The 27,546-nt window shown below is 49.6% G+C and overlaps 9 protein-coding genes across 9 annotated transcripts; 3 read left to right on the top strand and 6 right to left on the bottom strand.

Moving 5' to 3' along the window:
- Positions 1-73: 73 nt before the first annotated feature.
- DFL_000161 (uncharacterized protein) lies at positions 74-463 on the bottom strand (the record flags this gene model as incomplete). Its single annotated transcript, XM_067630256.1, has 2 exons — positions 74-288; positions 379-463. 2 exons carry the CDS (start codon positions 461-463, stop codon positions 74-76), a joined length of 300 nt encoding a protein of 99 aa, XP_067494685.1.
- Positions 464-476: 13 nt separating this feature from the next.
- On the top strand, positions 477-2,457 carry DFL_000160 (uncharacterized protein; the record flags this gene model as incomplete). The annotated part of the gene is made up of 2 exons (XM_067630242.1): positions 477-2,300; positions 2,368-2,457. The coding sequence occupies 2 exons, from the start codon at positions 477-479 to the stop codon at positions 2,455-2,457; spliced, it is 1,914 nt and encodes a 637-aa protein (XP_067494684.1).
- A 4,245-nt stretch (positions 2,458-6,702) lies between these two features.
- DFL_000159 (uncharacterized protein) lies at positions 6,703-8,088 on the bottom strand (the record flags this gene model as incomplete). The annotated part of the gene is made up of 4 exons (XM_067630228.1): positions 6,703-7,459; positions 7,533-7,644; positions 7,709-7,818; positions 7,913-8,088. The coding sequence occupies 4 exons, from the start codon at positions 8,086-8,088 to the stop codon at positions 6,703-6,705; spliced, it is 1,155 nt and encodes a 384-aa protein (XP_067494683.1).
- Positions 8,089-11,633: 3,545 nt separating this feature from the next.
- On the top strand, positions 11,634-13,837 carry DFL_000158 (uncharacterized protein; the record flags this gene model as incomplete). The annotated part of the gene is made up of 3 exons (XM_067630217.1): positions 11,634-11,657; positions 11,990-13,595; positions 13,650-13,837. 3 exons carry the CDS (start codon positions 11,634-11,636, stop codon positions 13,835-13,837), a joined length of 1,818 nt encoding a protein of 605 aa, XP_067494682.1.
- Positions 13,838-16,746: 2,909 nt separating this feature from the next.
- Positions 16,747-17,760, bottom strand: DFL_000157 (60S ribosomal protein uL13; the record flags this gene model as incomplete). The annotated part of the gene is made up of 4 exons (XM_067630206.1): positions 16,747-16,879; positions 16,948-17,257; positions 17,454-17,589; positions 17,740-17,760. 4 exons carry the CDS (start codon positions 17,758-17,760, stop codon positions 16,747-16,749), a joined length of 600 nt encoding a protein of 199 aa, XP_067494681.1.
- A 986-nt stretch (positions 17,761-18,746) lies between these two features.
- DFL_000156 (uncharacterized protein) lies at positions 18,747-22,677 on the bottom strand (the record flags this gene model as incomplete). The annotated part of the gene is made up of 5 exons (XM_067630194.1): positions 18,747-18,971; positions 19,025-19,140; positions 19,201-22,085; positions 22,177-22,354; positions 22,650-22,677. The coding sequence occupies 5 exons, from the start codon at positions 22,675-22,677 to the stop codon at positions 18,747-18,749; spliced, it is 3,432 nt and encodes a 1,143-aa protein (XP_067494680.1).
- A 1,926-nt stretch (positions 22,678-24,603) lies between these two features.
- On the top strand, positions 24,604-25,670 carry DFL_000155 (uncharacterized protein; the record flags this gene model as incomplete). Its single annotated transcript, XM_067630184.1, has 2 exons — positions 24,604-24,887; positions 24,956-25,670. The coding sequence occupies 2 exons, from the start codon at positions 24,604-24,606 to the stop codon at positions 25,668-25,670; spliced, it is 999 nt and encodes a 332-aa protein (XP_067494679.1).
- A 23-nt stretch (positions 25,671-25,693) lies between these two features.
- DFL_000154 (uncharacterized protein) lies at positions 25,694-26,163 on the bottom strand (the record flags this gene model as incomplete). The annotated part of the gene is made up of 2 exons (XM_067630173.1): positions 25,694-25,862; positions 25,922-26,163. 2 exons carry the CDS (start codon positions 26,161-26,163, stop codon positions 25,694-25,696), a joined length of 411 nt encoding a protein of 136 aa, XP_067494678.1.
- A 358-nt stretch (positions 26,164-26,521) lies between these two features.
- Positions 26,522-27,535, bottom strand: DFL_000153 (uncharacterized protein; the record flags this gene model as incomplete). The annotated part of the gene is made up of 3 exons (XM_067630161.1): positions 26,522-26,750; positions 26,811-27,211; positions 27,269-27,535. The coding sequence occupies 3 exons, from the start codon at positions 27,533-27,535 to the stop codon at positions 26,522-26,524; spliced, it is 897 nt and encodes a 298-aa protein (XP_067494677.1).
- Positions 27,536-27,546: the final 11 nt, after the last annotated feature.

Genomic DNA, 27,546 nt, shown 5'->3' with positions numbered 1-27,546 from the left:
CGCTGGGCGGTTTAGGGTTTAATAGCTTAACAAAATCATTTATTCCCTCTCCGGGCCATTTACATCCTCGACATCACAAGAACGATAGCCTATCCTCTACATCGGCAGCTTCATCGACAAATTCTTCTCCCACAACCACAGTATCGACAGTGGAATCGTCGTCATCAAACGACGACAAATCTCCTGCCTCTTCTCCCGACTCGCCTCGAAACATAATACCCCTCGGAGTCTTCCCGAAACCGGGGCTCTCTGCTTTAAACATAACATCTTCAACAATGGCGAGCTCACCTAACCACCCCTACCGGTCGTTATCACCGATCAAAAAGGCTAGAAATACTAAAAATCTTTCCTTGAATATGTCGGGTAACTCGAACAGACCTGGCACGGCTTCCTCTTTCCAAAGCAATGCTAGTTTAAATGATAACAACAGGTCCTCTTCAGCACCTTCGTCGCCTGGGTTCATCCTTCCTAGCACAATGCCACGGCGGCGCCCTAGTAATTTGGGGCTTACTATCAAATTGCCAGGCCCGGAAAAATCGATACAAAAGTCGACTCGACCTAGTTTACGACACCATGTATCTTCTCCTTCGTTATTTACCCCAGGTGGCCAAGGGAAAACATTATCAGGCCGACCCTCGAGGTTATTTACACCGCCAAATCACTTTTCTCCCGTCGAAACCGTCTCTTCGCAATCTTTCTCGACGCAAGTTCCTTCTAGCCCAATAGAAGCACCCGGCCCAATCATAGAGCTAGACGAGGAAGACATTTCCATGATGGAAAATGACGGCGAAGGACCGAAATCACCCGCCTACCCCAACGGGCCGGCCTGCATCTATGAACCTAATATCTACCTTTTCTCCGAACCGAATGCAGATATGGCAAGGAATTTCGACGTTGTATTCAATGTAGCCAGGGAAGTTGTTAACCCGATGAAAAAGGAAAGGGAAGAAGAAGAAAAGAAGAAGATTCTCTCCCCACCATTAGAGACGGCTTGTTCAACGGATAGCTTCATGACTGCTTTCGAATCTCCACAAGGATCGCAATCAACTAACCCGGAACCTACTCCGCAAGGCAAGAAGGACCCCGAATACATTCATATGCCATGGGATCACAACACACCTATTGTGGGAGATCTGCCGAGGTTGGTGGAGATGATAAAGCAGAAGAGTGCCGAAGGCAAGAAGGTTCTGGTTCATTGCCAGTGCGGTGTGAGCAGGTCTGCGAGTTTGATTATTGCCTACGGGCTTTATATGAACCCGCGACAAACAGTGCAGGAAGCGTACGACTTCGTCAAGCAGCGCAGCAAGTGGATCGGCCCCAACATGAGCCTGATCTATCAACTTTCCGATTGGAGAGCAAAGCTTGCGGCTCAAAACAGTGTTGGGAGGGTAGGTAAAAGCTCGATACGCGGTGGTGCCAACGGAATGGCAAGGCCGAAGCTTGGGCATCCTTCCCGGGCAGCGAATAGCTCCGATCCTACTCCCTACACCCCTGAACTTGAGGAGCCAATGACAGCACCGCTACCATATATTCCCGGACAGGTTGCTCCGCCAAGGCCGCCATCTCCAGATGCCAGGGATTTCCCCATGCCGATGAATATCCAGACAAGGAACGCAGACGGTGGGATTATTACAGGTATCGAGCCTGGTCCAATGTCGGCGCCACCTGGCATGATCAACATCCCGGGAACGGTTTCGGCAACAAACCACGGTGCCGGATGGGGTTCTGGAGATGCAGGAACTAGATATGTTCCTCCGCCATTGCCACCGGCTACTGCGTTCCCATCCGAGCCGGAAGGCGACGTTGTGGGTGATCTTGTTGGCTTTCCAGCTCGGAGAGGTAGTGACCAAGGTGATCTCCCGCCTCCGACTCCATCTTTTGCGCCAAAGGGCGGTATGATATTCGAGAAGCGACAGCTTCGAAATAGGAACAGGAAACTACTACAGTCCCTTCGCGCAGAAGAGAATAGCATGCCGCCACCGAGCCCCGTGACAGCGACGAATCCGGGTATGCTTGGTCACCACCCCTCCAACTCTCCACCGCAACGCTCCCATTCGCCTCAGCCAGCCATCAAAGCCATTCTTCCAAAAACAACAGGGCTCGCCGCCTTGAGGGCCAAAAAGAACAAAGCCGAGCTATCTCGTGCGATGAGTGATCAGTCTGGTGTACGACGCGCCGATTCGGGAGCTGCAAGACCGAACCCTGAATTCCATCGTCGGTTCCCGAGTATCATGTCAAGCATCGACGAACCCCCACCGACTCCATCATTCACACAACCACCGAGCTCATTCGGCTTCCCAGTACGAATGCCCACAATAACTGGAAAGTCGCATTCAGATAGCCATGTTCTAACACGCAACCGTGCAGCAGCAGCAGGAGGAGCCGTATCGGCCAGTTTCTCGGGACCGGCAACTTCGTCGCCAAACGAAATCGCTAGCCCTATCGACCAGCCGATGAGCGGAACGGATAATATGGATGGAATTGATATCTTCTCAGACCCTCGAAGCCCCGTGAATCAGCACGACACACTCCCCACCATTCGCAATATTTACGACGTCCTATAGGTTGTTTCCATCCAAGATACCATATTTCCTTTATATTTCCTTTATATTGGGCCTCTCATTTTTTTTTTTTTTTCCGGATTACATAGGCGGGTGTTTTAGTGTTGCCTCTCTTACCAAACTTCAATATACCACGGGACATTTCCTACGTCTTTTCACCTTCCGCTGTGAATATTTCTTTTTACAAAATGGGTTCGGGCTTCTCTACTTCTCCTTTCAATTCAAAAGATTTCACGGGAACACCCGTCTGGACGCTCGTTCATATGATCTCTTCACTCTTTTTTTATCAACGGGAAGCGGAAACTAAAATCCAGGTACGACAATCGAACAGCGGGCCTAGAGGATCTTGTTTATCGTTTTCCCATTCACGTTCACTTTGTTTTTGCTTCTTGTTTCTTTATTTATTTCCTTACGTCTGTAATCCATATACACCACCAGCATCATCTTTGCGGCACCGTTTAGCGATTTCTTTTCCTCTCCAAAATTTCTCATATACCGCTTGTCATTTATTTCCTTATGTTTATACCTCTTGCATGCATCATCTACATAATTTCTCTCTTTCATTTGTTTTTCCTTCTCTCTATCTTATGGCGGGCTCACAAAAAATCGGTTGTAAAGTTTTTTGCTTCTTCTTTTATTTGTGAAATTTGTGATATCAAAGTACTTTTGAGATTGCTTTACTGTTAGAGCGATAAGGCTTCCTTTTTTTTTTTTTTTTTTTTAGCAGCAACCAGTGGAGGGAAGAACTAGGTAGATACCCCCCGGAGAAGGAATGGGATAGGATACATTGAACAGAATTCAAACGGATTATTTTGACTGCTATATTGGTGTTCCCGGTGGTGTTTCCCCGTGCATGTGAGATCCGCAGGCAACCCAGGAGTAGCTGAAAATAGCACCGTAGTTAGGCGGTATCTTTAGTGAAGGAAAAAAACAAAACCTTGGTAGAGTCACAAGTTTATATTGTAGACACGTACGCAAAGGATCCAGACGGATTCGTATACATAGCTCTCACACAAGAGCTCACCTCTTCCTTCCCGGTGACCCCCCCAAAAAAAAAAGTTGGGATGAAATTCTTTTGACGTCAAAAAGCCTTTAAATAGTAATCCGTCCGCGCATGAAACTAACGAGTCACAGATCGTGAAGAAGGGGTGTCGGTTGGAACGACCACGTGCCGTGCCGAGAGCATGGACAAAATTCATGCGGAGATCGATTTACGATAGATCCTGGTCCGAACCTTTGGTTTCTTGTTCTTTTCTATATGAAGAGTTAGTTGATATGATTGTTAACTCCTATGGGAAGGTTGTCCGTCGGATTGATTTGATATATAATGTCGTACACTTAAGCTTGGCTCCTACGTGGCCGGCGTGTCTCACAGCTTAAAACCAGACCTTTGTTGGGCGGATTTTATGCTATATTTGGCGATAGTTATTACAACGTCTGTCGTGAATCCGGAACTTGTTCGAATGGGACGTTGGAAGGGCTCAAAAATGTTGATAATCTGCGAGATCAAAGGGTTAAGCTTTTCTGTCCTCGTTGTATCCTATACAAGTTGCCTGTCCGATATAAAAATCAAAACGGGTGTGCATTGAACTTTACCTCCTCCCCCAGACGTCTGATGCTACCGGTCTATATATATTAAGCTCCGCGCGTATATTATACATCTTGAAAGTTAATATTATTATAATCGTCGACTCCGAAATAGTTCACAGTTTATGTTTACAAGAATCTACAAAACCGGGTTGTGTATAGCCCCGGCGTCAACCTGGATAGTAAACATTACATTACCTTTCTGCCTAAATTTATATAGCCATTGGGGTTCTTCGCGTACGCCGAAAGGCGTTATTAGGCGAATGACGCAATATTCCAAGGACGCCAAAAGACAATCCTCTACGAATAGTAAAAGGATGGATAGTAAAACACGTTCCCCATATGTAAAACCTTCCAGCGCTCCCGAACCGGCAATCAAATCTATTAAGCAATTGTCGTTATAGCGTTAACGGAAATCCTGCTGTCGGCGAGTGATGTATTTAATTCTCACGTCAAACGTGTACAAACCCCGGCCTCAGTTGCCTCTCCGCAGGTACCTTTCTGTTCTCCCCCCGTACCATGATTTGCCTGCTTTTCGTGGGGACCAACGAAATCAACGTCAGACTTCCGTTTTTTGTTTTTGCGGGCAGGGAAAAAAAAAAAAAAGGTGAGCTTTCCTTGGCCGTTTATGGCGATGGAAAAGGCGTGGGGTGATGCATGCGAATAAATAGGAGGCGTCGGAGGAAAATATAATTTATAGACGAGGATTTAATGAAACGGCCTGTTAGCCGATGCATAACCATGACTGCTGGGTCGGGGGATTGATAGACGACAGGGAGATGAATTTTATCGTGGGGTTTTGGGAGAAGTGTGGGAGTTGGGGACATGGGGATTTTCTTTCTTTCTTTCTTTCGACGACGATCTAAACGGTTTTGAGGGAATGACAATGTACTCCAGGTTGATTTTGAGAAGTACATACGCGCCTTGTCTATCGATTATGAAAGATGCGATACAGTGACATATGGCATTGCTCCCAAGAGGACGGGACGCGAACGGGAAAACTATTTCCTGTATACAAAATCGAGAGTAATATTCAATTGGATCCGCTATAGGAGGCTGATCGTACCAAAGGGAGCGCTCGAGCTCCTATCAGGGATTAGGTTATATTCATCCCTCGAATAAGAATCGCAATCGATAGGGAAAGTATCCAAGAAAAAGACGTCATGAAATCCTCATTCTTGGAATCAAAAAGACCAAGATTCCAAATCTTAAAGAACAAACGTTGCAGTAGAATTATATTCTAGGGCACCAGGGAAGGACAAGAAAACTAAACTAGACTGTGCTAAGCAGTTTGTAGAATAACGCGGGTTGAAGTATCTATGGTTAGCCTCGAACTTACAATTGCCCCAGGGTGTTACTTTGAATCAAAAAGTGAGAAAAGAGATAGATAGATGCAGAAATGCACGATCTCGACTAAAAAATATTATAGAAAACTTCGAGATATCTGCATATACGACAACTAATACCCCGCTGATGGACGAGAACGAAAATTTTTTTTTTTTTGTATTGCCTTGTGACACCTCAGATCATCATCCTTGACGGACAGCTTTTCCTTCCCTTCCTGGGACGGACCATGGCGGGCCTTGGGGTTGCTTGCTCACTATGCATGCATGCCTTCATGCAGACGGGGCCCTGCTTGTCTGGTCTGGTAGGTCGGTACCTAGACCCCCACGATGAGAGTTGAAAAAAGGCAGAGAGACGGAGCTAGGCGAGAAGACGTGGTTCCATTGGCTCGCTCGCATACGCGTGCAGCGAGCATGTTAAATTTTTTTCGTTCTTTCATTAGTCGTGGCTTTATTGATTTTTTTTTTTTTTTTTTTTTATCGTCGTGCAGGAAAAACCCCACCTTCCGAACTAGACTTCTGACCGATTGCCCCTCATTTGAAATTTTTGTGTGTGTGTGTGTTCCTTTTTTTCTGTTTTTCTCTTCTGATCCTTTTCTAATTAAAAGCATTTTGTGGCGATACCGTGATAGCTAAAAGGAGATGGATGCGACTAAATCAAGAAGCTCTTCAAGTGTTATATTTTTTGCAGTTGTATATCCTAAGGACCTTGTCTATAGAACCCCCACCGTAAATTGAGAAAATAAGGAAATATTAGAGAGAATCGGGAAGGGACGCCCTGGGAAAAGTATATGCATGAACGTGGGGAGAAAAGATAGGGAAAAAAAATTTCGGAGCCCGATGCATCGATGATCTATGGTGGTCTTTGGTGGGAAAGAAAAGAGGACAAATGGAAAACGGGACCGCGCTGCTCTAAAGAAGTATCTGTGGTACCGCCCGTTAGTAACCGATTGGAGGAATAAGAATGAACCTTGAAAGGAAGAACGGCAGCTTTCTACACAATTTTCTATCTCTCATCCTGCGTGATGCATGATTCGTGGCAGGCAAGACTCGTGCATGATGCAATCAAAATGTAACAAAAGTGAAAGGAAAGAAACGGCGAGGGGAGGAACACGGGGCGCATTTGCGACTTACCATGAGTAAAGAAAATGTGATCCGGTCGTGATGTAAAAGTTTTCTCGCAGAGAGGAAAAGAAGAAAATTATAAACCGTTACCATTCGCGGACCGAGCCGTCTGGACCGTGGAATTCAAGGGCTCTCCAGGCTTTGCAATCCTTTGAGACTTTGCGGACTTCCTCTTCGTTGACCTCAATGCCCAATCCCACGCCAGTGGGGACTTGGACATAACCATCCTTGACATCGAAGATCTTGGGGTTCTTCGTATAGTTAAGAAGGTCGTATTTGCTCTGATGCATGCTGTTGTAGTGGATCCCCAAGGACATCTCTTGGATGACGAAATTGGGGCAAGCGGCATCGATTTGAAGAGCCGCTGCGAGCGCGATTGGTCCAAGAGGGCAGTGGGGGGCAACTCCAACGTCGTATGCTTCGCACATGGCAGCAATACGCCGAGCCTCACTGATGCCACCACAATGACTTACGTCAGGCTGGAGAATATCGATTGCGGAGGCCTCGAGGAATGGTTTAACGTCCCAACGGTGGTACAACCGTTCCCCAAGGGCGATTGGGATGGCGGTTTGGCTAGAAAAATGTTTGATGCCCTCGATGTGTTCCGATAAGAGAGGCTCTTCGATGAACAGCGGTTGGTGAGGCTCCAGCAATTTTGCAAGTTGCTTGGCCATCGGCTTGTGAACACGTCCGTGGAAATCCAGTCCAACATCGAGTCCAAGCTTTTTGACGGCCTCGAGACGCTTGACAGAAGCTTGAAGAGCGGCTGGGGAATCAAGCCAACCAAGATCCTCCGTGGCGTTCATCTTAATGGTCTTGAACCCTTGAGCCAAACGAACCTTTCTGTAGCAGTTGCATAATGCAAGTAAGCGGCAGATTCGAGAAACCCATGTATCTCGTACAACTGGAGCCTTACCCTTGGGCTTCGACATCACTCGGCCTGTCACCTCCGATCCAGGCATAAACCAAACACTTGTCTCTAACCTTGCCTCCGAGCAATTGGTAAACGGGGACTCCTAGTTTGCGCCCTGCAGGAAAAATCCTATGTTCAGCCAGATGACAGGCATGAGAGACAGTTCAGGCAGTTCTAACCTTTCAAATCCCACAAAGCAATATCAAGGCCTGCGAGAGCAGACATGAAGACGGCCCCCCCACGGTAAAACCCCAAACGCCATGCTGTCTGCCAGATGTGCTCGATGTTACTGATATTTAAGAAATTGATTGGTTAGTGGCAAAAAAAAGTTCACCCCACGCTGGTTGAGCATTTTCTCGCGACGGCAGAAATAAGATACTTACTCAGGATCGTATCCGACGAAACGAATTTTAAGCTCTTCTAAAGCTCCTTCGACTGCTTCGGTGTGACCTTCGAGCGTGGCCTCACCCCAACCATATTGGCCGTCATCGGAGCAAACTTTAACAAAGAGCCAACGGGGCAGCACCCTGAAGTACTCTATCGATGTGATCTTGGCCATTGCTGGATATATTTGTTGCGAAAAGCGGATGATTTGTCGTGTGGAGGGGAGCTTATGAGGTGTTCAATGGTTTGACGTGCTTGGCTCGTTGGCTCGTTATATAAACGTTGCAAATTGATGGCCAGTTGCAGAAGAGAGACAGCTGAGCTGGCAGTTGGGTGAGGATTGGGAAGAAATGGGGGAGGGAAGGAGGGAAAACTAAGAAGTCAATGGTGGAATATATAGAAGCTATTGTGTCAAGCAAGGGGGGGTTTACAAGTGGGAGGGAGGAAAACCAGCGCGCCGGACGGAAAAATCCAGGCAGGGTTCCATTGGCAATAAATAATGCGATTTCTTGGGAGTAACTTGTGCCTGAAGAAACCGTAGCCTGGCAGGAATATGTCGGGGAGGGGGGGCATAGTGGAGAAGCAACGACGACGGAGGAGCAGGAGGAGCAGCCCTCCAACCGGATCTCCTGCTCGTGCGTCAACACGGCCTGTTGGCTACTTACTTTCGAGGGAAAGCAGAGCTGACGAAAACCATATCCTGCTTTTTTTTTGTTTTTCCGCTATGGCCCCGCTAATATTGATACATAGCCTAGGAACAGGAGCCTTTCATCTGAATCCACGGGATAAAATCGGCCATGGTCGTGGACCGAGTCGGAGCGAAGGTATGAGCCGAGTAAAATCTCGAAGGATGGCTCCGAATAATTCCAAAAGCCAGGGTTTTTATTTTAGCTCCTGGTTCAACAGTCGGAAAAACCAGCCAATACCTCAAACGGGTCTAGAATACCGGAGGATAAAGGTCATTTTGCGTCATGATGGGGCTGTTGGCACTGTTCTGAGATCTGTGCGAGCTGCATCGAACTATTGGCGCTTGAGCAGACATGCTTCATGTATGTACGTTTTGGCATGGTTTGTCTTTCCACCTTCTTTGCTTTTCTTTACCTCTCTAGCCTCTTATCCTAATCCCCGTAGTCGGTTCTCTAACCTAGCTTGCCCTCTGGCCCGGAACGAAAATTAGCAATCTATCGTGGGCAGGATAGTGGTTGTGAACAGCTTGCAACTTGCAAATTAGATATTGGCTAAAAGACGAGGAAGTCTGTGAGCTAGAGGGCCCAGGAGCTAAACGGGTGGGTCATTCTTTGGAAGCTGCCCAACGCAACGAAACCCAGATTATGCCAACATATCTCTTTGATTCCAGCTAGCGAGTTGGTGGCCTCCATCTAGCAATATGATCATCAAGATTGGGAGAGATGCAAGCTTGCAACCGTCGAATCAAACACACGGCTTCCTGTTCGGGGACAAGGAAGCATGCATGAAGCAAAGGAGCCAGCCAGCTATCGCTGTTATAGGGCAGCCTGAACCGCGCATAAACACAAAAGAAGGTTCGTTGGCTAGTACAGAAGCGAAAACGATCTGCCATGTGGCGGTCCTGACAGGGATCCTGCTCAGGCGGTGACGATTTCTTGGGTCCTCAGTTGAGGCTTCTTGATCTCGCTAAAGTCGTGAGTGTTCAGGATTATATTTGCTATGGTAGTCAAAGCAGGATGTAGTCGAGATAGTATTTTCCTGACGTCTTCTCCCGCTGGAAACGAAGACCTCTTTATTTTACCCCATCGCATGCGCAGTTTAGTTTGGCGTGGTTCGTCTGTGCCTGTTGGATGGTTTTCAGAAAAAAGTTCCCTTTCGCCACCAACCTATAAAAGGAATCGCTATTGATCGTTTGCGATAAGAGCCGTTTCTTGAGGTTAGGCGTGATACCACTCCCAGAGCCAAAAGATAGTGCTACGGATTAGCTCCATGCAGCAGCTCTCTTAGTTCGTGTCGGTAGAACGGTTTGGTAGTTGCACAAGAGTTGAAACGAACCCAGGAGACTTTCTGCCATCGTTGGAGGCTTTTCCCCAGGCGCTAAACTCCATCCGGCCAGATTCTGTTGAATGGGAGGGAAACTTTCATGCTAACAACCTTGAACGTTGCAAAGCTAACATCTGGAAGGATATACGGTTACAGCTCTTTATCCTTCTGGCAAGAAAGTCGGAGTTAGCTTCATTACTATGGTATTGAGGCGGCGCGGTGGAGCTGAATCGTTAGTCTCTTGCTTGTTCCAGGGTCGTAGCCGAGGCGAGATACTGGAAGAAGAAAAAAAAAAAAAATACGCTTCTTTCTTGCATGCACAATCTTTTGGATGCATATCAATTGCTGTCTCGAGTGAGCTGCGAAGTGCGTCCCTGCATGCCGTCGCATCATGTGATCCCATACATGTCAAAGAATGGGGACTGAGATACTCCTTGATCGCTCGCAGGCTCTGTTCTAAGGGTTGGTTTGGGGTTTTAGATTGGACCAATGGGTCGCTCTCGGAATTGGAGGTTTGGCCGCGTCTAGGAATGAAAGCTAACAGTTCTATCGTACCGGCAGCACAGTACGGAAGCAGTGAACGACCGGGGACCGGTTGATTGCTGACTGCTTCCTATGATACTCTCATGTGTCCTAATCCGAACCGCTTTGGAGGTTGCGACACCTTAGCCGGTCACGCCATGGAAAATCCGGAGCTCCATGGTTTTATGCACACCGGAACCGAGTCAAGCCACCGGCTTTTTGACAGACACAAAACTCAAATATTGCAGGAGCAGAATATTGGATTTTTTTTTGATTTTTTTTTTTGGAGGGTGCTACAGAGCACAGACGGATGTACTATGCAATGAACGGCTTGCGGATGATATATAAACTGGGGCGTATGAATGGGATGCAGAGCGGATACTTCGATATATTGTATGCATGTATGATTCTCGCAAGACAGGACTTTGCACTCTGGCTAAAGTAAAAAATATGCACGTATGCCATGGTATAATGTATGTATAAAGTATACCGTCGAAGATATAACTGGGATCCCATCGTCAGCGATACGATTATGGTGACAAATATAAATATAACGGACCCCTTTGACATATACTTACTTGGATACTGATGCGCTCGGGGACGAGACTGTCATACTATGTACCATACGCCGTACCATATCAAATCCAATGAGGACAGTCTTCAGTAGACTGGATTTGGTATGTGCTTGCGAATTTGCTAGCAGTTGCTGATTCGAGGTTGGTGGCTGAGGTTTGAGGGACAAAGTAGAAGCAGTTGAGTGTAAAATTGCCTCTTCCGGCAATTTCCTTTAAATGTACCTCCTCACTCTAAAAAAGCCGATTCTTTCTCCGTCAAATCAAATGACCCGACTGCGAACAAACTCTAGCAAATCATCATCAACCTCCCAAACCCGCTCGACCGTCGTCGCCAAACCCGCCGTTACCACTACCTAGATGGTTTGAGAATCACCGTAGACCGGATCCTTCACTTCCAGACCATCGTGGTCGCCTTACTCCATGATTTGAGGTGCGTGCGTTCGCTCCTTTCTCCGCCGACCTGTTCGTCTTTCTCTACGTCCGGTCGTCGCAGTTTCCCGTGCGACTGCTTATGCCTATTCCGTCCTGCTGACAGGGGAGAATAGCGATATAAACCGTTACCTTCGATCAAATTTATCAGCGACCTGCAATAGCAGTCCTCCTTATCCTCCCCATGCCGCCTGCGAATTCGCCGATTGTAAGTCCGAACGGTTCTCGCTGAAGATTTGCTTTAAATTTCTTCGTATGCTCTCCCAGGCGCCTTAAAACTGCGGATGGACTCGAATGGAAACGTGCTAGTGGAGGACGGATGCCTGCCTTGTCCTTAGCAATCCCTCTATGCATGGCATTATTAAGATCGGACAGGTACTAGAGCGGAGGTGCTATCATTTTATGCAATCGTCTGCCTGCATGCCTTTTCTGTGGCTCTACCGGGCTTCCGGACGGTGTGGGAAAGAGGAAACGAGGGAAATTGTTCTATTCTGGGTATGGATCATAAGTACTGACATGTCTGGTGCGCTGGCTTTGCAGGAACTCCCTCCTATAACCGCTTATCTGGACCTACTAGAACCATCGGTAGCCCAGTCCCACAATCAGGCCAACAGCCAGCATCCCCAGCAATCACGACATGCAAGCATGCAGCCTACAACGGTACCCAATCCCTCTGAATCGCGACCTGCTAGGTCAAGGCGTGAACCGTTGTTACCAAGATCACGGGCAGTCCGAACTCCACCCCCGTCATCGATAATCAGTGCTGTTGCTCCCATGAACTTAGTCGACCTGGAAGAAGCACGGACTATTGAAAGCGCTGTCGGTTTAGCGCAACGTGCCCTAGAAGAAGCTACTAGCTTTGCTCGGCATTCGGCCAATCGTAGAAGCAGGGAACGCCAGAGATATCAGGAAAGCTCGCCACCCTTATCCAGGCGATCGATCGAAGAACGCAATAATAGCGGATATGGCTCTCGACCCACAGTTCTTAGACCTGGCCAGTCGCAATCGTTGTACGGCTGGGCCCCGCTGACGGCCTCCGCTTCTCAAGAAGCCACATCTTCACAAGCTGCTCCGAGGACCACCACGTCATCTTCGTCATTCGAAAGTTTATTACGGAGAGAGATCTTGCCTCCCCGTGCTCCAAGTCCGCCCAGAAGACGTCAACCTCAGGCGAATCCCACCAATGCAGCTCCCGGTTCCACACCTCCGCCTCCTCGACAACTCCGCCAATATTCACTAGTTGGTGACAGAGTGGACCGTGGGACCGGCCAATCGACAAGTCCCTACCTGTCGCCACTGCCGCCAAGACGATGGCAAGATTGGTTAGACGCCATGAACGGCCTTGATGACGAACAAGAGGCGACTACACCTGTGCAGCCACCGGCCCAAACCCAACGTCAACCTTCGAGCAGAGGTAGTCGAACGCAGAGCGCTAGTGCTGCTCTTCTACGAGAAGCAGCGAGAAGCAGTAGAAAACAACCTATCGAGGAAGCCATCAAATATCTTACTCGAATCCAGGATGAGGGCTTCCATTGGGCGATCGACGAGGCCGAGGGATTGATTTCGTGCATATATGGGAACAAAGTTCCGGAGGACTTCTTGGACTTCATCACTGACACTAGTACTTTATATGTCGCCCCAACCTCCTGGCTGACGGCCGGGAGCATCTACACGGGTGCCCAGTACGCGACCCATCAGAAACCACCCCCGAGTGCCACTTTTCGTGCAACAGGTGCTTCTACCCCGGCCGCCGACGCCAACGGAAGCACAGGCCAACTCGCTGCCGCAGCCAATGACAAGAAGGAACCGGAGGAACACTGGAATGTTGCCGTTGTGATACAGGAAGTGGACCATGCGCGTAACCGCATATCCGGGTCCATGAGAGCCTACGACGTGCCGGATACGCAATCGCCGACGGGTACCAGCAGCATCAACACATTCTGGGAAGGGGAGATCATTGATTTTCATACGAATGGACTCGAAACACTTAACTCGATAATGCCGAGTAATGCCCGTATAGATGAGAACTACTGGAAGAAGCTGGAGCCTTTTGCCGGGTATAGTGACTCGGAGTTGGCCCAGAAATTGACGAGCAAGCGATTTTTGGAGGATTTGGCGGAGAACTACGTTCTGATGCGATGGAAAGGTGAGGATTGGCATTGATGCGTACTTTATTTTAGGATGCTAATGGCCGTTATAGAACAATGCTTCGTCGAACCTGGTTCTCAAGACTCGGGCTTAACCATCACCGGGTTCTACTTTGTGAGCCTTTCGAGGAGTACCGGACATATCGAAGGATACTATTACGACCCGCATAGCGCTCCGTACCAGCGACTGGAGCTTACCCCTACCCCAAAACGCTACTTCCCGGCTTATGATTTCCGATGAAGCAATTACTTTGGGACTTTCGGTGGGATATGATTTTTTGGGTTTCAAATTCAAAGTATAAAAGCCTCTGCTGATCTATGGTATCAACTTGGTAACTCGATGCTTTTTGTTTTGCTTTTGTTGGTTTTATTTTTCTGGGTATAAAAGGTGATGGGGCTATCGATGGTTTTCCTTTGACGAAAAGCGATTGATGGATATTTTTGGTTTATTTGTTTATTTCGCTGACGCCAGACGGCTTTTTTCTTTTTCACTTCGTTTCCTTGTACACTTTTTCATTACCTTCCAACTTCTTATCCCCGGACCGCCATTTTCCGATCCTACCTTTATCCCGCTTCCGTAGAACCCCATTACCTCTTTCTCGTCCCCTCCTTTCCGCAGTCACTTGATTTCAACATCGAAGCCCTAGCCTTCGAACGCAGTCATTTACATGACTTCAATTCTTCTCCTTCTTGTACCTTGCTTTCTATCAATGCTTTACCACCAACCACTGGAATGACGACAACTGGAGGGCGTTTTTCATTACCTTTCTTTCCTTTTCCTGGCGTTTCCCCCCACCCTGTTCTCATAACTTGTCGCCGGCGTTTTTATATCTGTTACCAACTTTTTACACTCCCTTGCACCCTTACTTTTCACTTCCTTCTATTAGGAGGATTGCAGTGAAACACCCACAGCTTGGGTGATTGTCGACATTAGGGTCATTCCTTCCAAGGATTTCTTTTCCTTGCTCCTTTTTTTTCATCTCCTTTTTTTGATAGTACACCGGGTGTCGACATTTTTCTGTCGATGCTTCAAGCCTTTTCCGAAAGGAGAGGTTTGTTCTCCATGATGTGATATAGATCTTTCAATGTCAGCGATGCCGACTGAAATTTGATCAAGCGGATGGATATCTTTCTCGTCCTGAAATCAAATTTATTCTAGCTTTGGTCGTAACTTGAGAGGTGATTTACGGTAATTTATAATACTTGGGGAAGGGTCGATTCGAATGTGATAATAGGATAAGGGGTGCAGTATCCAATCGAGGGCGTGTGCGCGCTTGATTATTTACACCCCGGTGCAATTAATATCGTGCTTTGTAAACCTCCTTCGATAACCCCCCCTGGTGAACCATTACTTTAAAAGAAGCACATGGGTACTTGTACAGACGAAAATCATATACACAATTATGGCTATAGACCTACAGACATCGAACAATTTAGAGCCCCATCTTCTCAATCTCCCCGACGGGATTCTGGGGCAGCTGGCGAGTTTAAAAAATACCACATTATCAACACGATATCCTTGGATAAAATTCATCCTCTGATCATGAGTATAAAATAATCGGCTTCCAAGTTCGACCCTCGAATCCCTCTCCGCTCCTTCGGAAGATCTGCACGCCACTTCTTTCCCGCAAGTTCATACCCCCCGTATCTCTTCCAGAAGATAGCAGTGAAACCAAATCAACAGCAATAAACTCCATAGCCACGCAGATCCCTTCGAATCCTCTTCGAAAACGTCCGAGAACTTGTCATACAATCCCCACCATCATCCGGTCGAGGTGAAGATATAAAACACCCCGATCACGATGCAAAATTATTACAAACCTTCATCGGCAGAACAAAGAACCTAAGATTGTTAGGGTTTGTCCCTCCTCCTCACATCTAACCCCGAAGCTACCGATACAAAATTACTGGCACTCCTTTTTTTTTTTTAAAAAAAAAAGCTATCCCATCCCCAACCCCCTCCCCACCTCCCTCCCCACCCTACAGTCCCTAACCTTCACCTCCCACCCCTCCTTCACAATTCTCTCCTTCCTGACCTCCCCCCCACCCCTAACATCCCTAACCCTCAAAAACACCCCCGACACTCCCGTTCACCTCCCTTCCCCCAATCTACCTCAAGTCATTAACACTACTCCCCTTCCCCCGAACCGCCTCCGAGAAGCCATCGTTAAAACTAAAATTCTTCCTCCCACCGCCTCACGGAGTTCGTAAATACCTTCTGGGCGTGGGCGGTAGGTAACCATCGGCATCCCTCGAAAAGGCTCGCATTCTACCCATCCGCGTCCATCGGCCCTCGGACCCAAGATGAAAACGGCAAAACACTCCTGACAACCCACCTCCACTGCCACCGAAAGGACTCCCTCGAAAAACTTGCGAATCTGGAGCATTCGGAACTAGGCGGGTTGTCAATGGAAGGATTTTTTGAGCTCATGGAGTTTATAGTACTCGGGTTGTCCGATACCCTCTATCGAAGGTGGTATGGCATTTCGGTGGGGTCGATGGGAAAGAGGCTAGGGCGTTTGTCAAGGGGATGAGGTGGAAGGGGGTGGCGTTGAGGGGAAGATGGGGTTGGGGGTTAGGATCGTACCCGGTGGGAGATGGGGTTTGCGGGTGGGGGCTCGTTCCTACTACGGGATGATTTACTATTCACGGCGACGTTTTCTTTCAATCTATATATTGATCTAGTATCCTCACATATACACAGATTTTTCACCGAAAGAAAAATATAAAAAAAGTTTTCGAGGAGGGTTGGGGATAGTGGTCTTATCCCCATATGGATTGATTTTCTTTCCCGGTGAGAGAGGCCCTTGTATGCAAAAAGTAGTATAAAACACCCCAGGAAAAAAAAAAGATATTAGACACAAAAAAAAGAGAACCGACAAAGGAAAAAAGCCGTGAAACAAGGGGGGAATAGAGCTCAAGGTTTGTGGTCTCGTCGGGTGGAAAAGAGGAAGGGGAGGGTGAGAGATATACATTGGTTCGGTATCGGTGGTAATGGGTTTCGGTGAGCGGTAGTAGGAGTGAGCAAAAGGGAGAAAAGACTCCATCGAGCGACGTCACGATGAAAAAAATCCCCGTTAAATTATATAAATTTGCAAAAACGCAGGGAAGGAGAAGAGACGAAAAAGACACAAAACTTCGTCAAATAATCTAATATCCATACGAAGCCAGCTTCTCGTCCGCCGCCGTTGTGGTAGCCTTCTGTGCTTGCGAAAGAGTCTTGATCTGTGCCTTCTTGCGGGCGTAGTAGGCCGCTCCCTTGACTTTTCGGCGTTCCTCCAATCTATTTTGTAAAAAATCACGTTAGCAACCGAATCCCACCCGGATCGGTGAAAGGTATTGAAAACATACTTGCTAACAACATCAGCATATTTCCATCCGACCTCCTTGCTCAGCCTTCCGACGGAGCAGTACTTCCTTCCGGGCCTCAATCTCAAAACCCTAAGCGCCTGGGGGACGACCATTCGCTTCTTCTTGTCGTATGGAGGTGGGACACCTTCGAAGACCTTGAGGCGTTCCAAGGCGGCGGTACCGCGAGCGGTCTTGTGGGGTATCATACCACGGACGGCCTTGTAGAAGATGCGGGAGGGGGCGCGGAAGTGGAACGGACCGTGGGTCTTGTTGAAACGGGTGGCCTTGCGGAGGTAGGCGTGGTACTTGACTGTATTGTTTAAATGGCATGTTAGTACAATCCATCCGTTCTCCATCGTATCGTCGACGTCGGTGGCAGTTCCTCCCATCAAAACCCTCCAAATCCCATCCCTCAAAGTCCGATACCGATGCTGCCACCGAAATACCCCCCAACTCCACAAGAGCACGGTCGAGAAGGAGCAAAGGAGAGAGGTTGTTTCACTCACGCTTCGCCCTGAAGAACTCCCCGGAGATGTTCAAATCCTCACACCTGACAACCACGATCTTCTGGCCGTTCAGGAGCTGCTTGGCGACAATGGAAGCAAGACGGCCGAGGAGATGGCCCTTGCCGTCGATGACGACCTAATCACACCCGATAAAAAATCCCAATCAGCATTTTCTCTTCTCTCTTCCTTTCATGATCGGTTTGTTTTCCACCAAACATCTTTCTTTTCGCAAAAAGAGTGTCGGTAACGTCGGAAGAATATTTCGGAAAGGAACAATGGAACGTACGACTTCTTCAAATGTCGACATTGCTGTTAAATGTTTATTTCGTTAGTAGAGGTAGGGGAGAGGAGGGTCGTGATGGGTTGTCGTGGGTTGTCGATGTTGACGATGGAGGTTTGAAGTTCTGATTCTATTCTTTTCCGATATGGCAAAAAGCAGGCCCGGCACAAACCCAATCCAGGTTGGCACCCTCCGAATTGCAGCTCCTGACTGCTTTTCCCGTTTCGGGATATCACGTGATCGTAGGGTTGCAACACACGCAAACGCACAAACGCGACAAACGCCGCAACGCCGCAACACTTCAACACCGCCCCATCATCAAGACGGGGCAAACCAGGCAGTAGACATATCTTACGAGTCGAATATACCTATACGGGGACGTGAGAATTATCTGATAACATTCGATTCAAATTCATAATCTTCCTTTCTCTCTTCCTGTTACGATCTCGTGTTTGTAAAAAATCTCATCCATAACTTCGACTGGAGTTCTCGAGTCCTTAAAAACTTGGACCCCATTCCCTCTTTTGTAGGTCGGGCTCCCCTACTTTAGATTCATACCCCCCATGCGTATCCCTATTTAAAAAGTAGAGTCGAAGAAGAAAAACAGGAGAAAAAAAAGAACAATCTTTTTTTTTTTAAAAAAAAAGCGAGCGGTACCCATTGATGAATGTTCGACGACAACAATCCCATCCAATGCCGGCCATGAATCGAATTCGTGAATGTCATCCCCGCCGTCATCATATTCCTCTATAATTCCCATCCCAGAAAAAACGTAAACAATTGGAAAAAAACAAAACCCCTTCCACTCCTGATAAAAAAACTGAAACTGAAACGGAAAGAACCCCCGGTGCGAGAAAAGCCAGGCGAAAAACCTCCAACTACATGCAAGACGTCCGTATATGAAAAGACAGAAAGAACACCTCCCCGATCACAAACAAAAGCCCCTTCTGAAAAGTAGGCATGAAAGAGAAGGAGGAAAACAAAAAAACGTATCAACCCCTCCGCAACCGATACTATCCTTTCTTGGCAACAGCTTGCGTCTGCGCGCTTATCGTATCCAAAGGAGGCGGCGCCGGTAGTACCGCATTATGTTGCGAAATACACCAAGGATGCTCGAGCACCTGACTGATCGTCAATCGCTTTTCGACATCCCGGTTAAGCATGCCCTTTATCAGATCGATGCTGTCGTCACTAGTGCTCCAGGGGATACGTATATCGCGATCCATTATCTCGTCGATCTAGTCCACCATCAGTATTTGAAAGAAAGAAAGAAAGAAAGGGGAAGGCCTACGTTGTAAAAGGGGTTCTCCTTATAGATGATCGTGTAGAGGAGAACGCCCAAAGCCCAGATATCCTGCTCCTTCCCTCGGTACGACTTGCCCTTCAACACCTCCGGCGATGCGTAGTCTGCGAACCTCGTTAGCACATATATCCCGTAGGAATAATTATAAAAGGGAGGGTAAGTACCGATGGTCCCCACGAAAACATCAAAAGGCCCGTTCTTAATGTACGCCGCACTCCCAAAATCGATCAACTTGATCCTCCCTTCCCCGTCCAACACCACATTCTCATCCTTAACATCCCGATGCACAACCAGTGCCTTCGTATGCAAGTGCTGCAATGCCTGCGCGACTTGCTGGAAGATGCTCCTGCACTCCGCTTCATCCATCGTCACCTTCAACTCGATGTAATCGTACAGATCCATCCCGGGTAGGCCGTGCGGCTTCATTTCGATATAATAATTGGTGTCGTCTTCGAAAAAGTCCTCCATTTCGACGATGCACGGGTGCCGTAGATCTTCGCGTCGGAGGTAGTTCAGGACATGGATTTCCAACGGAACGGTACCGAGTTGACGGTCGCGCGTCCAGGTGTCCACTAAGATTCGCGATTTGGTGACGTACTTTAGCACAACCTTCTTATTCTGGTTTTTTCGGTACCGTGCCAGTTTGACTTGGCCGTATGCGCCCTGCCCCATGTCCTCCAGGATCACAAAGTCCCTCACCGTTTTCTTGTGGCCGTCCAGTTGCGAGTGTTCGACGATCTCCTTCTTCGGCGCTGGGGGTTGCGGTTTCTTGATGTTCTCCTCGGCGAGAACCCGTTCCAGCTGTCTGGTTATGGCGGCGCCCTTGGGTACGTTCTCCGGTTGGGGGACGCTATCCGCTCGTTGTAAAATCGGGGTACCGGTCTGACCGGGCGACGGTTGATGCGGCGGGGTCTCGGGTATCAATTTCTGCAGTCCCGTCAAGGGATCGAGCTGTTCCTCGGAGATCGCATGATTTCGAGAGTATGTGACCCAAAGGGCGTACACCAGCTCGGATTTATCTTCGAGCGGCTCCGACCCTTCCGGATCCAGGATCGCAACATCGGACTCCGAGGTCACAACCCTCATCTGCACATCCACTCTCAGCTCCCCTCCGTCTCTGTGTTTGGCGTTGAGCCCCGTCGGTCTGAAGAACGCGGCGGCAGCGTTTTCCTTCCCATCCCTCAAGGCGAGTATGGCTCTGGTTCTCCTGAACGAATGCTCCGGAACCACGATCCCATCCACCAACCGAATCTTATCTTCCGTCTCCAAAAACTTCAACATCCTATCGAATCCGGGTAACAACTCGTTGACATGTAACCCGGCGGGTTTCGACTGTCCGAACAATGCCGACGAAAAGACGCTGTTCGAGCTCTGAATGACTAGCGACGAAGCCGATAAGACGAGGATCCCCGCGATGTGTGGAAAACTCGAGACCTTCAGCTTGTGCTCCGACGGCCTGTGCTCGACCGTGCACGGTACCGAGAGACCGGTCATGTGCTTGGCGGTGTACTGCCCGTTGTCCTCCAGCTTTCCGAAGTCTATCAGGCCACTATCATCCCCGCGTCTGGGCAGCCCGGGCAGCAGCCGCGCGACTGAATCCCCAGCATTGATCGGTCGGTCCCCGAATATTTTTTCCGGCTCCCCGGTGGGGGGAACCGCGCAGCAGGATGAATTCTCGTCGATGTCCAGATATACGACGTCCTCGTTGATCTCCTCCAGAACCCAGATCAAACCGGTCCTCTTCTCTTTGACCCAAAGGCTCGCGGCGCCGACTTTACCGTTCCGCTTCTGGATGGGGACCACGTCTCCGCACAAAATAACGCCCCTGGATTTGTTCTTGTTATGATGCGGATTCGACACGTTTCTGGTAGCGGGGTCGCGGCCGATGTTGTGCAGCTCCTCGGTTCTAGACTTCCGAGCCACCGATTTGGGTTTGGAGAGAGCCCGCTGGAGGGAGGTCATCGGTGGCGGGGATGGCTGACGGTAATGTCCGGACGCACCGGGTCCCCTCAGTTTTTCGGCCAGCCATTCCCTTCGCTCTTCCTTTACGACTTCCAGGATGCCGATTTTCCTGACCTCGGCTTTGGTGACACCGAAGACCAGACAGGCCAGGTCGTTGGCGGCGAGGATGGTCCACGGGTAGCTGGACGTGGTCGTGAAGATCGCCTGGGAAGCGGGGGCGTATCTGTTGCTGTGATTGTGGACCGTCGGACCGCTGACGCTTCCTCCTCTGGCCGGGGCGGCCCCGATGGCGGATAGTGGGGTTTCACCGATGAGGTACGGTTGCGCCAGAGCCTCCAGGAGCTTGGTCTGGAGGCTGAGCGGGGATGTGTCGGTGTAGGTGCGCTTGAGGCTCGCCCTGCGGGTGGGCGGAGGGGAGGTTTTGGCCGTGGAAGCCGATTCGTTGGTGGTGCTGCGGGAAGAAGCCTGAGAGCCGAAAACACTCTCCGAAGGGTCCATCCGACCGGGTTCGTCGGTGAGTCGGAAGTCACCGTCGGATTGCGGGGGGGATAGCGGGGAGGATGGCATGGAAGTCATCGCTCGGTTGCTGGCCTGGAAATTCCTATCGAACGGGTTCGAGTTACCGGTCATGGCGGGACCCGTGGCGGGACCCGACATCGGGGTGCTGAGGAGAAGATCCTTGGAGTCGGGACCGACCAGCAGGTTCGCCTTCTGCAACAGCTCCATCATCTTGACCATCTCCTCGTCCCCCTCAACTTTAGCCTGCGCGCTAGCGATCATGGGGTTCGCACCGGCCCAGCCCAATCGATCTCTCATGAACTCTATGCTTCGTTTCAAGATGTTCTGGCGGGTATGGATGGCATCGTCGGATTGATGGGCGAAAGAGAAGGAGTGGAGGGATTCCGCGGGGAAGCGTACCAGGTCCTCGCAGGCGCCAAAGGTGGGGGATGCGGACATGGATAAAGAACCGACACGGGAGCCCGGGAGGGAGTGGGAGACGTGGATCGGGGAGGACGGGGGGATTTGCTGTCGGATCCGTCGCAAACCCGAAGAATAAACGTGATCGGCATCGCCCACGACAGGGTTCCTAGACCGGATTGTCAGCCGTTGATATCACACGCGTGTATATAGAACAATCGATCATATATCACTAGTCGAAGATGTAAGGAGGGGAGTACCTCGACAGGACGTCGCCGGTATCGGTATCGATAGAGAATCGTATCCTAGGTGGGTGGTACGAATTGAGTGCCGAGGGGAGGTTGATGAGACTGGTGCTCTTGTGGACGGGGTAGGAGCGAGCGGCACCCGATGAAGATTGATCGGACCCTGCATTTTTCAGGGAAGAAGAAGCAGCTGCTGGAGACTCGACAAAACGACCCATGGTAATAACACACACTCGTTAGCTTGGTCGGAGCTTGAAATTTTCACCCTCCATTTTCGGAAGGGACGGGGGATATATAACAATCAGCAGGATTTTAAGCGGTAGTGGCCACAGCTGGTGCGGTGGCAGCTGACCGACCAGAGGAAGAGGACATGAACAGCACTTTTCCCTGCACGGCGATGCAGAGCTCACCACCCCACGAAACGGAGACGAAGCACTTCTTCAAAAGTACCCGACGAAGGGTAAAAGAGACGAGAGGAGGAGAATTACCGGTTTGGCTGCCATCCGGAAGGACCATTTTTTGGCACGGGCCGAAGCCAGTCGAAGCCAGGAGTTCTCCAAGCTTTGATGGTGTTGACGATGTTGATGATTTGGCGTTGATTGATTGATCACAGCGTGGAAGTAAGGGGGAATGTCTCCGAGAGCGAACGGACGGCTCTGTCGAACGAGCGTCGGGAAAGCGACCGGTGGGATCGAAGCTTCCACCGGGACCGTTGGAGAGTCCGGATCGATGGTGATGATGGTCAAAGTTGATGTCAATGTCGACGGTGGTTGATCGATTGGAGGAGCGAGAGGGTGGTGAGGAGTCTGTTAATTCCTTAGTGGCGAACTGACGTAAAACAATTCCAACGAACTCGAAGACCCGCCCCCACCACAACTATCCCTAGCTGAAACTATAATTATAACGGACAACGAAGAAGTCGATACCAGAGGGCGGTACGTTCGTTCGATTGCAATATAAAAAGAGGGGAAACCGCTAACGTTAACATTCCATGCGAGTCGATTACAATACAATACGATACAATTCGATACGCTCCAACATCCCCAGTCGGAATGCACGAAAATTTCACCTGCCAGCAATCCGCATCCCACGAAAAAGTAAAAAGTGTTCTGTCTCTTTCTCTCTCGAACCGGGTCCGGCATTAGCCTCTGCCATGCCAGCGACCGGACCAGAACCTATACCAGCTGTCTGTCTGTCTGTCACTGCATGCTCGAGACAGGCCGGAATTTGTACTTGCAAGGAAGGGTAAAAAGAGTGCGCGCGGTGGGGTCGGGTTGGATCGAATTCCCCGCCGGATGCAGTTGGAACCAAGACTGACGCTACCCTCAACAACCGTCGTGCTGCATCGAAAACACCCTTTGCCTCCACGTTGAGGATTGTTGTCCTTCCAGCACACGTCCGTTACGTCTTTTTGCAGGGTCCAAGCTGAATTTTTGACGGGGGGTACCCTTGTCGTCGGGCGGATGCCGCATCACCCTTACTCTCTGTTTCAGGTCGGCCGTGTGCTCTCGTAATCGCAATCCGCAACGTCGGTTGGTATAAATGTTCTTTCATGCCATTTTTTGCACAGAAGGTTACTTTCGATGCTTCCGAGATCATCTCGTGGCGTTCGATAAAGGGACTCGACGCGAGCAACGTTACCGGAATGAAGGATATTCACCAGATCTGTACATCTCATTTTTGATGTCGGATACGGGGCGAGTATTTGATTTCACATTGTCTTCTCGGTCGGGTCGGTATTCAACCTGGCCGGCCGTTGTCAATTTACCACCGTAAGAGCCAAATAATCTTGCGCTTGTGAGATGAACGACGGAGCCGGGGAGGTTAACGTTTTACGGCTCGGATTGAATCTTTAAACTGTTAGAGAATGCGAATTGACTCTTTATGGGTTAAAATTGTTGGCATTTCTATACGTTCGTCTGGAAGTGAAATGACACGTACGAACCGATATAACAGTTTACTTGACCACGATAAACCATACGAGACCAATATGACCTCAAAAATATAATAAGATGTACATCCACTGATAGCCATTCTCTACGTTACTATCGATATGGTTATCCAAAATGTCCGACCGACCTCCACCATCGAAAACGGCTTCGAAAACCTCCACCTCCCCCATACTACCCCTCGTCCGACCGCTCCAAACGAAATAAAAGAAGAAAGAACACCAAGAAAAGCAGAGGGGAAAAAGGATGGAAGCATTTGATGAGGAAAAAGAGCGGGGAGGGGGTGAGGAGGAGAGAGGTTGAGATGAAGACTGAAGAGGAGGGGGAGAGAAGCCCGAGTTGTTTTTGTTGGATTTGGATGTAGATACCGGATCGCGGGTCCGGTACTCCATCACGCCTCATATCCCATCTACCCGGTAGGGTCCAAAGGCTTATTCCCCAACCTCCTTCGAGCCTCATCACCGCCAAGCCCATCCGTCTTCTCGAGTCGAACATGTCGCGCGACCTCTTCGGCGAATTTGGATCCTTCCAGACCTCCACCTCCAATCCAACATCCGACAACGCATTTCCTCCCCCCTCCTCCCGAGGGAACTCTAACGATCTATTGGGCCCGTTCGGTCCTTCCGCTTCTACCTCGGAAGCTATCATCCCCGGTGACGTCTTCGATCCAAACCGTACCACAACATTGTTCAGCAACTCCCCCCACCGCGATCCTATCGATGAGGACGACGACTTTGGAGACTTTGCGGTCGAACCCCTCCCGAGTTCCGATCCTACGTTCGGACCTCTGTCGAATTCATCCCCCCCTCCGAATCCTATTATCATCCGACCTGAAATACAAGAAGGGGGGGAGATGATGATTTCGGAGCATTCATTTCCACGCCCAGGGTTCCCACCCCGCCACCGACGTTTTCTTTATCTTCTACCATGACGAATGGCAATTACCTCCACCCTCCGTACCCACCGCCGCCTCTTCACCAACTCCTTCCCGTGCTGACGACCCAACTTTTGTCACCCCTCCCGTTTTTGATGCGGTTGAAACCACTTTCTTACCCCGCCAAACAAAGACTGTTGGCTTCTCCGAAGGTCAAAAGTTTTTTCATGGCCATCGTGCTACTTTCGCATGTCGTGGGGAGGTTGATCGCTTCCAAGAAGGTCAGGGGGAGGAGAAGTTACAAGGGTAAGATTATCGAGGGGAATAAAAAGAACGAAGGGATGAAGGATGAGAGGGAGGTGTCGGAGTGCGTCAGGGAGTACAATGAGGTCGTGGGCAGTTTGAGAGCCGTAGTGAGGGGGATGGGGGTTGCGGTTGTCGAACTGGATACGGATATGGCCGTCTCATCTAACACCAATATGAACAATAGCAAAGGAAAGAAGAAGGTTGGAGAATTCTGCTGGTTATGCGGATTGTCACCCATCGACAGAGTGGTGAAATTGAAGGAAGACGAGGTGATCGGATCCGGAAAAGATATCGATGGGAAGGAACGGTGGATGGGAGGGTGGGGTCACAGGGGATGTAGGAATTGGTGGGGGGGTTGTAATTCACAGTTCAAGACATAATCTATTCCATATCAAACAGGGTATTAATTTATGAACGCCCTCAGTTTATCTTCATCCGCACAGTCGTTCTCGACCAACATCCTAACCGCGACGATGGATTGTCCGTCGACGTCGATGACCGAGTATTTTCCCACCGTGGGGATAGCGGAGATGCCCCATTCTCTTCTGAACACGTTGTTCGCATCCTTCCACCTGTATCCTCCGGATCAGCACATCTCCGATCGTACGTGTGAGATATCGGTAATACGCACGCGGGTTTGTCCCCGACCTGCACGGTCACGACCGATAGTTCCTCCTCGCTCTCCTCGAAAACACGGTTGAAGATCGGGAGCGCGGCGCGGACGTCGGGACACCAGGGTGCGTCCGTGGCCGGATCGGGGGAGGCGATGAAGATTATGTAGAGGGGTCGGGAGAGGGATTCGAGGTAGGTCTGGAGGGTCGTCGTCGGGTCCGACAGGGAGAGGGCGGCGGGGGGGATCGCTTTTATCACCATCTTTCTTCCTTCTTTTTATTTCGTACGGTAGGAGGGGTGACGTTGGACGTTGGAGGTGGTGGGGGTTTGCACGGCGGGGTTTTTGCACGTCAGTCGGACCTTCTTGATTCGTAGAACACGTATTTTATAATTTCTATGAAGAAAGCTAAGCTATGCCCGCATAATAACATACATTTCATTCATAATAACACCCGTTCGAAATCACAAACAAAATGCTCCAGTCAAGCTAACGCTTCGCCGTTTAACGGATAAAAAACAAGTCCACCTTTAAAATATAAACGTAATCACGTCTATCCCCCATGACCGTAAAAATAAAAAAATAAAAAATAAATAAAATATTAAACAGGGAGCAGTGAGGTTATTCGGAATCGCTGGCGGGCCCACTGCCGGCTTCGTCCAAATCATCGATGATGATATCGCCGCCGTGCTTCGTCTGCCGTGCGATATCCGCGTCGAACGCACGTTGTGCGGCTTCTTGGCGTGCTTCCTGTTCGATCTCGGCTTCGGCTTCTTGCAGGTACGTACGGATTTCGGCACAGCCGGGGTCGACCAGGTCGAGGGGTTTCTGGAGGCCTTTGTTTTTTATCCTTTTCTCTTCCGTCAGTATTCATATTTTATCACATCGTGGGAGTTTCGGGAGGGGATACCTCGGATCGGCACCGGCGTCTACCAACAGGTGGATGAGATACCCTCCGACCTCGGAATCTTCGGAGGTATGCTGGGCGGCGACGTGCAGCGGCGTGTCACCCTCCATCAGACTTTCGGGATCGACTTCCAGACCTTCTTGATCCAAAAGCATATCGAGGATTTCGGGGTTACCGTATTTGGCGGCGACGTGGAGGGCCATCCTTCCCAGGGAGTCGCGGGATTCGTTCAGGAATTTGGAGAGCGGGGTTTCCGTCGAACCTTCGTCTTCTTTCGATCCCGAGGGTTCTGCGGAGGGGTCTGCGGGGGGTTCTTGGGAGAATTGGGAGAGGACTTCGGTGAGGAGGTCGGTGTTGTTCGAGCGGCAGGCGGCGAAGAGGAGTTCTTTCGGGGAGGCGCCTTGCTGTTTTCTTTCGTTAGCCATCCGATACAAGGTAATATTGCGAAGGGGGTAAGGTACCTCGTCGTGGTCCTCGTCATCGACGACTCGTGGGTCTTTGGCCATCTTGGCTATGCCGGCGGGGTAGCTTCGGAAGGAGCAAAGTAGCTTGGCGGATGATTCGAGCGGCGGTCGGTGGTGGTTAATGGGGAGGATGGGGGTGATGAGAGGATGGGGTTGAGCAGGAGCAGAAGCAGAAGTGATAGTTGTGATGCTGCGGGACACGCGGGGTGGCCGTTCGGGCTTTTCGTTTCGGTGGGTTTCACTTTCAACACCGAAAAAATCCATCTCCTTCCGCC

The sequence above is a fragment of the Arthrobotrys flagrans genome, assembly GCF_004000055.1.
Source record: "Arthrobotrys flagrans strain CBS H-5679 chromosome Unknown unitig_15, whole genome shotgun sequence".
Lineage (NCBI taxonomy): Eukaryota > Fungi > Ascomycota > Orbiliomycetes > Orbiliales > Orbiliaceae > Arthrobotrys > Arthrobotrys flagrans.
This window is presented reverse-complemented; position numbering and strand designations above follow the sequence as displayed.